Source organism: Triticum dicoccoides, chromosome 1A (genome assembly GCF_002162155.2).
Source record: "Triticum dicoccoides isolate Atlit2015 ecotype Zavitan chromosome 1A, WEW_v2.0, whole genome shotgun sequence".
Lineage (NCBI taxonomy): Eukaryota > Viridiplantae > Streptophyta > Magnoliopsida > Poales > Poaceae > Triticum > Triticum dicoccoides.
The window spans coordinates 159,954,796-159,970,665 of NC_041380.1; the positions used below are offsets into that span (position 1 = coordinate 159,954,796).

A 15,870-nucleotide genomic window follows, 5' to 3' on the forward strand; every position below is an offset into this window, starting at 1 on the left:
TTGAGAACTTGATGAAGGTAAAGAGTCACGTATTAAACTTAAATATGATTGTGTTAAATGTTTTATGGATACCGATGCTTTTCAAAAGTTTAGCACTAAATATGGACTTGACTCTGAGATAGTAGCCCCTTTTGTGAATCATTTGCTACTCATGTTGAACTCCCTAAAGAGAAGTGGTTTAAATATCACCCACCTATTAAAGAAGAAATCAAAGAACTGGTACCAGTTAAAGAAGAGACTATACTTTATAATGCTGATCCAATTGTTCCTTCTGCTTATATTGAGAAACCACCTTTCCCTGTTAGGATAAAGGAACATGCTAAAGTTTCAACTATGCTTAACAAAAGCTATATTAGAACACCTAAACCTGATGAACAAATTAAAGTTGAACCTAGTATTGCTATGGTTAAAGATCTCTTGGAAGAAGATATGGATGTGCATGTTATTTACTTCTATGAAGAAGCTGCTAGAATTGCCAAACCTGATAAAAGGGATAAACATAGACCTGTTGTTGGCATGCCCGTCATCTCAGTTAAAAAAGGAGATCACTGTTATCATGGTTTATGTGACATAGGTGCTAGTGTGAGTGCTATTCCTTACACCTTATATCAACAAATTATGAAAGACATATCAGCTGCAGAAATAGAAGACATAGATGTTACTATTAAACTTGCTAATAGAGACACTATATCACCAATTGGGATTGTTAGAGATGTTGAAGACTTGTGTGGGAAAATAAAATACCCTACTGATTTTCTTGTTCTTGGTTCCCCACGAGATGACTTTTGTCCCATTATATTTGGTAGACCTTTCTTGAATACCGTTAATGCTAAGATAGATTGCAAGAAACAAACTGTCGGTGTTAGTTTTGGTGATGAGTATCATGAGTTTAATTTTTTACAAGTTTAGTAGAAAGCTTCATGAAAAAGAATTGCCTGGTAAGGATGAATTAATTGGTCTTGCTTTTATTACTGTACCACCTACTGATCCTTTAGAACAATACTTGCTAGACCATGAAAATGATTTTCATATGCATGAAAGAAATGAAATAGATAAGATTTTCTTTGAACAACGTCCTCTTCTTAAACACAACTTGTCTATTGAAACTCTAGGAGGTCCTCCTCCACCTAAATATGATCCTATGTTTGAATTAAAACAATTGCCATATACTTTGGAATATGCTTATCTCGATGAAAAGAAGATATATCATGTTATTATTAGTGCTAACCTTTCAGAACATGAAGAAGAAAGATTATTGAAAGTTCTAAGGAAGCACCAAGATGCTATTGGATATACCCTTGATGATTTAAAGGGCATTAGTCCCACTCTATGTCAGCACAAAATTAATATGGAACCTGATGCTAAACCCGTTGTTGATCACCAACGTCGGTTAAATCCGAAGATGAAGGAAGTGGTAAGAACAGAAATCTTAAAGCTTCTAGAAGCAGGTGCCATCTATCCTATAGCTGATAGTAGATGGGTAAGTCCTGTTCATTGTGTCCCTAAGAAAGGAGGTATAACTGTTGTTCCTAATGATAAGAATGAACTTATTCCACAAAGAATTGTTACATGCTATAGAATGGTAATTGATTTCCACAAACTAAATAAAGCTCCTAAAAAGGATCATTACCCTCTACCTTTCATTGATCAAATGCTAGAAAGATTATCCAAACATACACATTTTTGCTTTCTAGATGGTTATTCTGGTTTCTCTCAAATACCTGTGTCAAAAGAGGATCAGGAAAAGACCACTTTTACTTGCCCTTTTGGTACCTTTGCTTATAGACGTATGCCTTTTGGTTTATGTAATGCACCTTCTACCTTTCAAAGATGTATGACTGCTACATTCTCTGACTTTTGTGAAAAGATTGTTGAGGTTTTCATGGATAATATCTCTATTAATGGGAAGTCTTTTGATGATTATTTAAGCAATCTTGATCGAGTTTTGCACAGATGTGAACAAACAAATCTTGTCTTGAATTGGGAGAAGTGCCACTTTATGGTTAATGAAGGCATTGTCTTGGGTCATAAAATTTCTGAAAGAGGTATTGAAGTGGACCAAGCGAAGGTTGATGCAACTGAGAAAACGCCATATCCTAAAGATATAAAAGGTATTCGTAGTTTCTTAGGTCATGTTGGTTTCTATAGGAGATTTATCAAAGACTTTTCTAAAATTTCTAGGCCTCTTACGAATCTTTTGCAAAAGGATATCCCTTTTGTTATTGATGATATGATTGTTCATAAGCCTTTGAAACACAAAAGAAAGCCTTAATTTCTGCACCTATTGTTCAACCACCTAATTGGAACTTGCCTTTTGAAATTATGTGTGATGCTAGTGATTATGTTGTTGGTGCTGTTCTAGGACAAAGAGTTGATAAGAAACTGAATGTTATTCATTATGCTAGTAAAACTCTAGACAGCTCTCAAAGAAATTATGCTACTACTAAAAAAGAATTCTTAGCAGTTGTGTTTGCTTGTGATAAATTTAGACCTTATATTGTTGATTCCAAAGTAACTGTTCACACAAACCATGCTGCTATTAAATATCTTATGGAAAAGAAAGATGCTAAACCTAGACTCATTCAATGGGTTCTCTTGTTACAAGAATTTGATTTACATATCATTGATAGAAAAGGAGTTGAGAACCCAGTAGCTGATAATTTGTCTAGGCTTGAAAATTTGCCTGATGACCCACTACCTATTGATGATAGTTTTCCTGATGAGCAGTTAGCTGCAATAAATGTTGCTCATAATACTCCTTGGTATGCTCATTATGCTAATTATATTGTTGCTAAATATTTACCACCTAGCTTTACATACCAACAAAAGAAAAAATTCTTCTATGATTTAAGACATTACTTTTGGGATGACCCACATCTTTATAAAGAAGGAGTAGATGGTATTATTAGACATTGTGTACCTGAGCATGAACAGGGACAAATCCTACGGAAATGTCACTCCAAAGCTTATGGAGGACATCATGCTGGAGATAGAACTGCTCACAAGTTATTGCAATCTGGATTTTATTGGCCTACTCTCTTCAAGGATGCTCGTAAGTTCGTCTTATCTTGTGATGAATGCCAAAGAATAGGTAATATCGGTAAGCGTCAAGAAATGCCTATGAATTATTCACTTGCTGTTGAACCATTCGATGTTTGGGTATTTGATTATATGGGGCCTTTTCCTTCCTCTAATGGGTATACACATATCTTGGTTGTTGTTGATTATGTTACTAAATGGGTAGAAGGTATTCCAACCAGTAGTGCTGATCACAATACCTCTATTAAAATGCTTAAGGAAGTTCTTTTTCCAAGGTTTAGAGTCCCTAGATATTTAATGATTGATGGTGGTTCACACTTTATTCGTGGTGCTTTCCGTAAAATGTTTGCCAAGTATGGTGTTAACCATAGAATTGCATCACCCTATCATCCTCAGTCTAGTGGTCAAGTTGAACTTAGCAATAGAGAAATAAAATTAATTTTGCAAAAGACTGTTAATAGGTCTAGGAAGAATTGGTCTAAGAAATTAGATGATGCACTTTGGGCTTATAGAACAGCGTATAAAAATCCTATGGGTATGTCTCCATATAAAATGGTTTATGGATAAGCTTGTCATTTGCCTCTTGAGTTAGAACATAAAGCATATTGGGCAATCAAAGAACTCAATTATGATTTCAATCTTGCCGGTGAAAAGAGGTTATTCGATATTAGCCCTTTAGATGAATGGAGAACCCAAGCTTATGAAAATGCAAAATTATTCAAAGAAAAAGTAAAAAAGATGGCATGACAAAAGGATTCAAAAGCGTGAGTTTAAAGTCGGAGAATATGTTCTTTTGTACAACTCCCGTTTCAGATTCTTTGCAGGAAAACTCCTCTCAAAATGGGAAGGTCCCTATGTTATTGAGGAGGTTTACCGTTCTGGAGCCATCAAAATAAATAACTCCGAAAGTACTAACCCGAAGGTTGTCAATGGGCAATGAATAAAGCATTATATCTTAGGTATGCCCATTAATGTTGAAAGTAATGTTATCCAAACTTTGACATCGGGAGAACACGTAAAAGAGTCCTTCTGGAACACTCTAGAATCATGAAAATAAGGAGGTACGTGATACGTTAAGTAAACGGACTCCAAAAATTCCACAAAAATATTTTTTATCAGTTTTCAAATATTTAAAATTTTGGAAATAAAGAAACTTCCAGGAAGCGTCCCCCGGTGGGCACAATACACCAGGGCGCACCAGGGTTGTGCCCACCTCGGTGTGACACCCCGATAGTTAAGCTACAGTAAATCCCTGTTAATGATGCCAGGTCATCATAATTAAAATTTGCTAAACTCCACTCATTTCAAACTTAGTTCAAATAAAAATTCAAATAACAAGTCAAGTTATAGTTTCATAAAATAGTGAATTAAAAATGTTCAAAAGGTTACAAATATTCACTAGCTAATTAACAAACAACATCCAACATTTAAAAAAATAATTAATTGCCCTAAATCAATTAAAACAGTGACCAAAAAACAACCCCATTAATCCGTTTTCATTTATGCAAAATTCAAATGAATTATAATGCTCACCAAACCTTTTAGAGGCAATACTAAATAATGTCTAGTATTTGATCTGACAAGTTACTTATTTTACAAAATACATTTGGTGGCTCAACTTAATACAAAACAGAAATAGGAAGGAAAACATAGGTAATTATATAAACAAAATGAAAGGCCTAGTGGGCTCTAGATCCAACAGTGCCCAGCCCACATCAACCACCCCATCTTTCTGCTGCTACAGGGAGGCAGGGGAGCCGTGGCAGGCATCCCCCGGCCATGGCCGCACCATGCCACGTGCCGGCCATCCCCCGTCTTCCCTGGAGCATAAGGCTGACCCCGGCAACCTCAGGACGAACCCTAGCACATTTCCCTTCCTCTCCTCGAGCCGCCTTATTCTCCACAACGCGGACCCGAACATAGCCATCGCCATGGCCAAGCTCTTCACCGCGACTATGATCGTTCCCGGCACCTGAGGAGGTGTTCATCAGCTTCCTCGCAGTCGACTACGTCAACTATGCCCTCAGGAACGAGCTCCTCGCCCGGCAGCGCCCGGATCGAGCCCGTCTTCGATCTCCAATCACCGTCGTTCGACGCATCGATCCACTCCGTCCTGCTGCTCCTAAGCCCTCAACGGCCTTTCTTGCGCCTCTCGGTGAGCCTTCTCCTTTCCCCAGCTTTCCCCCTTCCTTCCCTTGCCGTAGGTCGCCGTTGCCGGAGCTCCACTCGTCGTTCACCCTTGTCCGCGCTCGCCGTGTTCCGCGACCGCGTCCTGCCTCGTTTGGCCGCGCCCGACTGTGGCCAGCTCGTGCCCGTTGCGTGCCCTACCCCGCCACCGTCCGCGGCCACCGTGCCCGCGCGCCTCACTCGCTGGGCGCCCTGGCCTCATGCCACGCTGACGCACTGCCCTCGCGCAGCCCCGCACCCGCGCAAGGCCTTGCCGTGCCCGAACGTGCCCGCACTGCTGTGCACCCCGCTGCGCCCTGCCGTGCATCGGTCGCGCTCGTGTAGCCCTGCCACCGCAGCGCCCGCGCCCTCCAGCGGCTGCCTCTACCCACCCCACGCCGCCTCCACTGCTCGCTGCGCCGCACCACGCTTGGCCGCGCCCCGCGCCTGCGTCGCCCAATCTTTGGCCGGCCGCTGCGCCTTTGCTCGCGTCGCCCAATCTTTGGCCGGCCGCTGCGCCTTTGCTCGCGTCGCCATCCCCTGACGCTGCTCGTCCTCCTTGTGCTGCTCTGCTTGCTGCGTCGCTGCTCTACTACTGCTGCCGCTTAGCTGTTGCTGTTGCACCGTCGTCACTGCTGCTGCTAACCACACGCGCGTGTGCCCGCTGCCTCTCGGCCGCCGGCGTGCTGCTCCCGCTCGCCTGATGTTGCTTGCTACCACGGCGTTGTTGCCGCATCCTACTACTATGTACTTCTAGTTGCTGCCTCCTACTAGCTAGCTTTTGTATTTCTACAATGACTAGCCTTCTAAACTGCCACTAAACAGCGATAAGACAAGTCCTAACATGGGTAAAAATTATATAAACGGAAAGTAGACGTAATAAGCCTCATTTTGTTCCATTGGACCTGTTTTATATAATGCATGGATTAAATCCTACAAAAATCACAAAATGCTATCTTGTGTTAAAAGGAATAGAGTTACTCCCTAGCATAGTGTGTGTACGTGAGTGCGTAGTGTATAGGCACCACAGCCGTGTGTGGCCGGCTATGCCACAGCCTGGCCAGCCTTTTAGTTAGTTTATAATTAGTAGTACTAGTCGTGAACCTGTGCATTTGCACGGGCTAGTATATGGAATATTGATGAATTGCTATGGTTTTGGTTCATTGTTGTTATTTTGACTATTGCATGCTTCAAAATTCTTCCTTTTTCTCATAGTGATTTGTCTACAATGCCATGTTTTTATATTTAAAATCAAATCAACATAATTCCCATCTATTTTTTTCTAGTTTTAATATAACTTTAGAGTTTTATTTTATTTATGTTTCAAGTGCATTATTGTGCATGTCTTAATATGTGTCATTTTTGTTCGCATACTTGAAAGTGTAAATTCACGTAAGACTTCCAAAAAAGGTAATATCTAACTATGCATGACTTTATAAATATTCAAGAGAAATATACCAATCCTTTGTCTGTGTGACACCGTAAAGTAGATTTCTAAACAATATCTCCCGGTCGAACTTCCCTTTGATTTAAAACGCAACTTGAAACATTGATACAACTCCCAAGACATTCCTAAATTTGTGCTTTGCTCATAGATCATAATCTAATATCTTTTTACGGGTCTTAATTGCTCCTTCGTAAGGCATCACATTTAATTGTTACCATATGCACCATTTTAAAAGATGCATAGAGGAAAATCATCAGATACCCTCGCAGAAAAAAGGTATCAACTTAATATGGGGCTATTTATTTTCTTTACTGTCAGCGTGATTAAGTCAAGCCTTTTTTCCAATATGTACAACCTATTTAGATATATTGTACTATTATTTTTATATAGAGAGCGACCATGATTAAGTTGTACAGACACCTCAACAATTAATGTAAAAAGATCAATTAGCCAGCATCGTTCCTTGCTAATAACCTCTACTGTTATGTTTGTCCATGTATGCATGTGCCCTAGATCAAAGCATTCAAACTGTGCGGAACGTTATTTTATATTTATCATTATTTCTACTTACAAAACAAAATAAGTGTTGGAAACTATAGCTTCCAGTTCCCCCAATATCTGATTGTTTCTGGATTTTTTTTTTCAAAACTGTATATGACCCAAAAAACACGCTCAATGTTTTTCGAAACGAAACATCGCATAGATCTGAATTTTGCATAACACGCCGTTTTCAAGAGAATATATAATTTATTTGTATTTGTTCAAAGAATCATAGAGCATCGTGTTGGTACGTAGCCATTGTTACTCCTGTTTATATAAGATAAAAGACGAAAAAAACTATAATCAGAATATATTAAGACATCCACGAAACAGCAACTAAACTGAGTTTAAACACTGATTGTTTCTTCTCAAAGAGAATCAAAACGTCTGGTAAAAAAAATATTGAGGGGATCATTGGTTCCTTCGAGGAAGAAGAACGTACTACAGCTGAACCGCAACAAAGGCATGGTTCAGTCCTAGCGGTGAAAGGAATTAAGCCTGAAGCAACATCTTGGCTGCATAGGATTAATTAATTAAGATCCAATCTCTAGAACACATAACGGCGTAAGCATCTACCGCTTCGTCAGCTCTCATCCGTCCGTTGTCCTTTTCTCCTTCATGTACAACATGCTCGCAATTTCCGTTGTCATGAACTCCTGCAGTCCTGGTTCCCCTCTTCAATCTGCATGCGTTGCCGCTGATGACCGTTCTGTTGTGTCACTGGGAACAGCTGGTTAGCTCCCACCAAAGACATGTCAAGCATGATCCGGCCAACTTCGCATGCCATAACAGCCCGTGTCGCGATTGGGACTTGGAACGACAACATATCCTAATTCTTCACTTCTTCTACAGCGGCAGCATTCTATCCGAGCCACCACCTGAGAATCATCTACCAGCACTGAAAAGAAAATGTGACTAAATTTTAATTCAAATGGACATTTGAGATCTCATTATGGAGTAGACCTAAAATAGAGGGAAAAGAGCTCAACAGATTGGAAGTAACCGATAGCAATTGTAAGACAATAAGTTTTGGGGAACCAGCACCACCCTCTAGGGGTGGCTTATCTCATTATATATAATGGTTGTGTTACAATATGTACCATATACGTACATAGGTACAGAAGCTATACATAGTCTAACACCCTCCCTCAATCTTAGCCACTTTCTAAAGAACTGAGAAGGGTAAGATTGCGCCTACAAGCCTCAAACTGTGGCAGCGGTAAAGGCTTAGTGAAGATGTCTGCAAGTTGATCCTTAGATGAGATAAACTTGATCTGGAGTTGCTTCTGTGATACACGTTCCCGTACAAAGTGATAGTCAACTTCAATGTGTTTCATTCGGGCATGAAATACTGGATTTGCAGAAAGGTATGTAGCACCGATGTTATCACACCAAAGAATAGGAGGCTGTGGTTGAGACAAACCCAACTCCTGAAGCAAAGACTGCACCCAAATAATCTCTGCAGTAGCATTAGCCACAGCCTTGTACTCAGCTTCAGTACTGCTACGTGACACAGTAGCTTGTTTCCGAGCACTCCAGGCGATCAAATTAGAGCCAAAGAATACTGCATAACCCCCCGTGGATCGCCTGTCATCTGGGCTACCAGCCCAATCTGCATCAGAGAAGGCCGAAAGGACCCGAGAGGAAGTCGGCCGAATATGCATACCAAATGTCAGGGTGAACTGAACATAACGAAGAATGCGTTTAACAGCAGCCCAATGAGTATCTCTGGGAGCCTGAAGATACTGACAAACCCTGTTAATAGCATAAGAGATATCTGGTCTCGTGATCGTCAAGTACTAAAGTCCACCAACAATGCTCCTGTACTCTGTGGCATCCGCAGGAGACAAAAGCTCACCATCAACAGCTGTTATCTTGTCGGTAGACGACATGGGTGTGGTGGTCGGTTTGCACTTCAGCATGCCAGCTCTCTGTAACAACTCCAAGGAGTACTTCTTCTGCGTAAGGACAAGACCAGTAGCACGAGAAGTGACCTCAACTCCAAGAAAGTAGTGAAGCTTCCCAAGATCTTTGACCGCAAAATCAGCACCAAGAGAGCAGACAAGAGCATCAGCAGCATACTGAGAAGAGCTGACAAGGATAATATCATCGACATATACCAAAAGATACATAGTGACTTCTGGCTTCTGTAGAAGAAATAACGAAGTGTCAGCAGTAGACGGCACAAACCCATGAGCACGAAGGGCAGAGGCAAGGCGGGCATGCCAGGCACGAGGAGCTTGCTTCAAACCATATAGTGCTTTGGAAAGACGACAGATATAGTCAGGACAATCAGGATCAGAGAAACCAGGCGGTTGTTTCATATAAACCTCTTCCTCCAAAAATCCATGTAGAAAAGCATTCTGCACATCAAGTTGACGAAGTGACCAACCACGAGAAACAGCAATGGAGAGAAGAAGCCGAATAGTGGTAGGCTTGACGACAGGACTGAAGGTGTCCTCATAGTCAAGACCATGACGCTGCCGAAAACCGCGAGCAACAAGTCGCGCTTTGTAACGCTCAATAGATCCATCCGAATGCTTCTTCACTTTGAATACCCATTTTGAGTCAATAACATTTACCCGTGGTGGTGGAGGAACGAGAGTCCATGTCTTGTTACGAAGAAGAGCATGAAACTCCTGCTCCATAGCCTCTCGCCAATGTGGAATGCGCAGGGCAGCCTGATATGAGCGAGGCTCAGAAGATGGATCCGCAACAGCAGCAGCCAAACAAGCAGCCAACCAAGCAACCGTACCATCCTTACGTTCCTTAGGTTTGAAAATGCCACTGCGACTGCGTGTATGTGGTTGGGACACAGGAACCACCGAAGTCGACGGAGCAGCCTGCAACGGGCTGGAGGACGGCGACGTTGAGGAGTCAGCCGGTGACGAGGAGCCAGTCAGGGTAGCCTCGGACTCGGTTGGCGAAGAAGGCCGACCCACCGGCGAAACTGGCAGAGCAGACGAAGCAGCTGGCGACTCCGGCATCACAGACCGGGCCGATGGCGAGCTCGGCATAGTGGGCCGTGGCGCGGCCGGTGTCGCGGGCCGATCCGCTGATGAAGGCGACGTGAGGACCCGAGCCGCGGGCGAAGACGGCGTGACGGGCCGAGCCGCAGGCGAAGACGGCATGACGGGCCGAGCCGCGGGCGACTCGGCGGCCGCTGGCGAACGGACCGAGCAGTGGAGATGCTCGGCGCGACGGGCTCGTCGGGTGACCATGCATGGGCACGCGAATCGATGCCATGCAACATAGGGCGATCGACGTGCCCACCAGAAGACGACGATGATGATGGTGAATCCTCCAACAGCTCCAAACGAGCTCCACATCCGGTTCCTGCACCATGGTTAGGTAACAGCAAAGGAGAGTATGCAACATCATCAAATTGGTCAGAAGCAACAGAGGATGAATGCAGGGATGGTGGTTCGACAGTGGACACAGGAAGGTTGGCAAAGGGAAAAACATGCTCATCAAACACGACGTCCCGAGATATATAGACACGATTAGTGGGAACATGAAGACATTTGTAACCTTTATGAAGAGAGCTATAGCCAAGAAAAACACACTTCTTAGAACGAAACTCAAGCTTGCGCTTGTTATATGGACGAAGATGCGGCCAGCAAGCACACCCAAATACCTTGAGAAAGGTATAATCAGGTTGTTCATTAAGGAGAACCTCAATGGGAGTCTTCATTTTTAAAACACGAGTAGGAGTACGGTTGATGAGAAAGCATGCAGTGGTGAAAGCATCACTCCAAAACCGAAACGGAACAGATGCATGGGCCAAAAGAGTAAGACTAGCTTCAACAATATGACGATGCTTACGTTCGACTGAACCATTCTGCTGATGTGTATGTGGACATGCTAAACGATGAGCTATCCCAAGCGACTGAAAGAAAGAGTTGAGGTTGCGATACTCGCCCCCCCCCAGTCTGACTGGACATGAACAATTTTGTGCTTGAGAAGACGTTCAACATGTTTTTGAAACTGAACAAAAATATCAAACACATCAGATTCGCGTTTAATAAGGTAAAGCCAGGTAAAGCGACTATAAGCATCAATGAAACTGATATAGTAATTATGACCACTGACAGAAGTCTGAGCAGGACCCCATACATCTGAAAACACAAGTTCTAAAGGATGTTTCACCTCACGACTGGACTCCGAAAAAGGAAGTTGATGACTCTTCCCCTGCTGACAAGCATCACACACTGCTACATCTTTATGACTAGACAAACTAGGAAGCTCATGACGACGCAAAATATGACGGACAATAGGTGTGGCCGGGTGACCAAGACGAGCATGCCACTGTGACGGAGAGACCCGAACTCCACTGAAAACACGAGCGACACCAGGATGCTCCAGACGGTAGAGGCCCTGGCACAACCGCCCACTAAGAAGAATGTCCCTCGTGCCCCGATCCTTAATAAAAAGATCAAAAGGGTGAAATTCACAAAGCACATTATTATCACGTGTGAGTTTAGGAACTGAAAGAAGATTACGGATCACAGATGGAACTCGAAGAACATTGCGAAGCTGAAGACTCCTATTGGCATGTCTAGTGAGAAGAGATGCTTGACCAATATGAGAGATGTGCATACCTGTTCCATTGGCGGTGTGGATCTTGTCGGAGCCATGATAGGGTTCACGAGTGTGAAGCTTCCCAATCTCGCTGGTTAGATGCTCTGTCGCCCCAGAGTCCATGTACCAGTGTGGATCGATGGAGTAGGACTGAGTGTGTCCCTGTTGCTTCTGCGGCGCGGGACGATCAGCCATGGCGACCTGACGGGCATTGTTGCGTGTATCTTTGCCGTCATTGCCAAGACCAAGGAAGCTTCGCTGGAAGCGCTTATGACACTTGGAGGCCCAGTGCCCATCGCGGCCACAAAGCTGACACACACGTGGACCGCCAGCCCCTGGTAAGGTCGCAGTAGGTGGGGGGGCCGAGGCGGGCGACGGTGGCAGCCCCAAGGGAGACCGGGGTGATGAAGAAGAGCGGCCACCCTTGATGGCGGCGTTGGCCGAGAGGGAGCCAGTGCCCCTGGTGCGGCGAGTCTCGACCCGTTGCTCAGTGAGAAGGAGCCGAGAGAAAACCTCGTGTGCCAGCATGGGTGTCGAGTTGCCCCGCTCGTTGATGATCTCGACTAAGGCATCATACTCCTCATCAAGACCATTGACAATAAACGAGTTGAACTCGGAGTCGGTGAGGGGCTGTCCAATGGAGGCCAATGTGTCGGCGAGGCCCTTGACCTTGTTGTAGAACTCAGTGGCAGTGGAGTCAAGCTTCTGACACTCTCCAAGCTGACGACGGAGTGCAGAGACACGAGCCTGGGACTGCGCTGCAAAGGTGCGCTCAAGGATGGTCCAGGCCTCATGAGACGTCTTCGCGAAGACAACAAGGCCGGCAACTGCCGGCGAGAGCGACCCCTGGATGGAGGAGAGGTTCGCCTGGTCCTGCCCCGTCCAGACGCGATGGACCGGATTGTAGACCGGACCGTGCACGCTGTCTACCAGCGCGGGTGGGCAGGGAAGCGATCCGTCGACGTAGCCTAGCAGGTAGTGACTCCCCAAGAGCGGGAGAACCTGCGCACGCCAGAAGATGTAGTTATCGGCGGAGAGCTTGATGGTGATGAGATGACCGAAGTGAAACGGCGGCGGCGAAGACAATCCCATCGAGGAGGCTGCCTGGGGTGCAAACACCATGGAGGCAGCCGGAGGCACCGAAGCCGATGCGGGAGGAGGCGGGACCGCAGCCAGGGCGGGCGCCGCAAAGCTCGCGGCCGGTGCGGACGCCGCAAGGCCCGCGGCCGGGGCGGACGCCGCCAACCCCGCCAGCGGGGCAGTGTGATCCGCTTGCGGCAGGAGCGGCGGGACGACGCCTGCGGAGTCCGCAGCGGACGGCGGCGCCGCGGTGTGGACCACGAGGTCACGCCCAAGCGAGGGCGCCGGCGGCGTGGAGAAGACGGAGACGATGCTCCTTGTCCCGATCGGAGCCGGAACAGAGACGGCATCGAGCGGGAGGTTGAGCAGAGCCGCAAGAGAGGCCGGGAGGAAGCCCGCAGCAGTGGAACCGGTGGTGGCAGCGCTCGACATGGCGGCGGCGCGATCGGTGGTGCGGCGGCGGCGGTGAAGGCGGCGGCGGCTGCGGCGGCGGTGCGGGTATTAGGGTTTAGAAGCGGAAGCGATCGTAACCTAGCGTGATACCATGTAAGACAATAAGTTTTGGGGAACTAGCACCACCTTCTAGGGATGGCTTATCTCATTATATATAATGATTGTGTTACAATATGTACCATATACGTACATAGGTACAGAAGCTATACATAGTCTAACAGCAATTGAACCGAGAAAAGTGCGGCATACATGATACATGTGCACATGCTGTTGAACAATACCACACTGATGCGTTACTGCAGTAACATGAGGCAGCTATACTGCTTGGGATGTTTGCCATCGGCTACGATGAAGATTTTGTTGCTTGTAGGGATAGTCAAATATGAGTGGACTGTTGAGTGGCCAGGCATGGTTTGGGTGGACTTGGTGTCAGCCTGCACTACCTGATGGAGAAGACACACAACCATGGAAAAACCGTGGATTAGAAACTGCACGTTACAACAAAGGTTTTAATGTTGTAGCATAAATGTATTAATCTATAGTACTTAGAGTAGTAACTTTCCAACCAAGTACATATCGGCATAGAAATTAAACAGAGAGAATACTGCAGTAATTACACTAACAGGCGGCGAGAACACGTCGATCTCCGCATCTCGCCTCCTCCTTTTTGCGCACCGTCGTAGGTACAATGGAACTGCAAGCGGCTGCTCTCCTTTCTGTCCTCCTCATGCTGTTCGCCTTTGAAGCAGCACCTCGCCACAAGTACAATGCTCATTGGCGCCATCGCATGGTGCTACGCTGCCTCGCACTGCAACTGCCCAAACCTGTGAGAGTTAAACTCCTTTGAAAAGGACTATTCACAGCTTTTCACACAAACATATACTACAACTCCACATTTATTTTGTACCTTCTAATATGTTTTTCCAAACAACGAAAATCAGACCACACATGATATCTAGAGGAAATGTCTACAACCTTCGTGCTTTCAAAATAATATGTTCTTGCTCAAAACTGCAGCACCGACATCAGATCTTTGCTCGTAGCAAACTTAAATCAGTAATATATTCGCAATTATTACAGTTTAATCCTAGTTTTACAATTACCTTTACTTAGCACCAGTCGATCTATCTATTTTCTAACTAATGACGAATTAAGGTTTACCTTCCATGGAAAGATCACAAATTGTTTATAAAGCTCAAGGATTCTCCTTCCATGGTGTGTGACTGGTGAGTTGCTCCTTTTCGATTTGATTTATCCCTTCTCTCTTCTGATTAGATTGTTTCTGATGCAATCTGTGAGCTGTTCATGGCCATAGCTCCGTCTCCAATTCAAATCTATCTGTTTCTTTAATTACTTGCTAGACCACATGCAGGACAGGCAGCCAGCAGGTTGACGGCTGGAACAGCAATACCATCGTAATAGCTGAGGACCTCATAACGGTAGAACTTAGTGGCAGACAGTTACCAGCAGCAGCATCCCGCGGGCAGGGTGCAGTGCATCCATGTTTCCTGGAATCAAACGGATGCAAGTAAGGGCTGCCGGATCGAACTCGTCCCCGCTAGATTGAAATTTTCAGATCGCTAGACCGAGATGGAGGCGACGATCAGGGGTTCCTTTTGTAAATAAGCATGGTAAAAGAAAGAAAGAATAACCGAGAAACGTGATTGTCCCTTTATTTCTTCTGCAGAGATAGAAAGTCAATTAAACGTAAGAGAGTTTTTTAAGGGAAAAAAACTCAGTTAATAGTTTGGGGTCGTGACATCTCTTTTTCTAATCTATTGCTCTTCTTCAATCAGATCTTGACGTGGCCCAAAAGAAAAACCAGATCATGACAAAACAAGTTATTACCAGCTCATCTAGACCATTAATTATAACTCAATCTGAGCCGTTATAATTCGGTCCCATGAGATTAACGGTTCTTAATTTCTAATTAACGTGGTAATTTTTAGGGAGTCTGTAATTAGTATAGGTAGGTATATAAAGGTATAGATAGATAGATAGACTAGCTAATTTATCCAATAGTAGATGACATGTGGACCCACTAATGGTTTAGAGAAAAACAAATTTAAAATAATTGTCTAAGTCAACAACATGTGGCCTCATACACTGTTCATATGTTGACTGGGTCAACCTTTGACTGGGTCAACCCAACCCCCTGGCCCCATTGTCATACACTATGCTAGAATAGCACTAGGAGACAAAATTATTTTATTGTGTAATTTTTAAATGTAAGTAAATTCAGAAAATAATATAAATTAATCCATAACTCGGATGAAAATACTTTGTACATGAAAGTTGCTCAGAACGACGAGACGAATCCGAATACGCAGCCCGTTCGTCCGCCACGCATCCCTAGCATAGCGAACACGTAACTTTCCCCCTTCGGTTCATCTGTCCGAAAACACAAAACACCGGGAATACTTTCCCAGATGTTTTTCCCCGTCGCCGATATCACCTACTACCGCTTTAGGGCACACCTGGCATCACGCTTTTTCATGTCATGCATCACTATGCATTTGTTTGCATTATATTTATTGTTTCTTCCCCCTCTTCTCTCGCTAGAC

The 15,870-nt window shown here is 44.6% G+C and overlaps 1 protein-coding gene across 1 annotated transcript; it reads left to right on the plus strand.

Moving 5' to 3' along the window:
- Positions 1–4,823: 4,823 nt before the first annotated feature.
- On the plus strand, positions 4,824–15,060 carry LOC119368539. Its single transcript, XM_037633777.1, has 3 exons — positions 4,824–5,194; positions 14,462–14,532; positions 14,679–15,060. Exons 1-3 carry the CDS (start codon positions 5,057–5,059, stop codon positions 14,836–14,838), a joined length of 369 nt encoding a protein of 122 aa, XP_037489674.1. The 5' UTR covers positions 4,824–5,056; the 3' UTR covers positions 14,839–15,060.
- Positions 15,061–15,870: the final 810 nt, after the last annotated feature.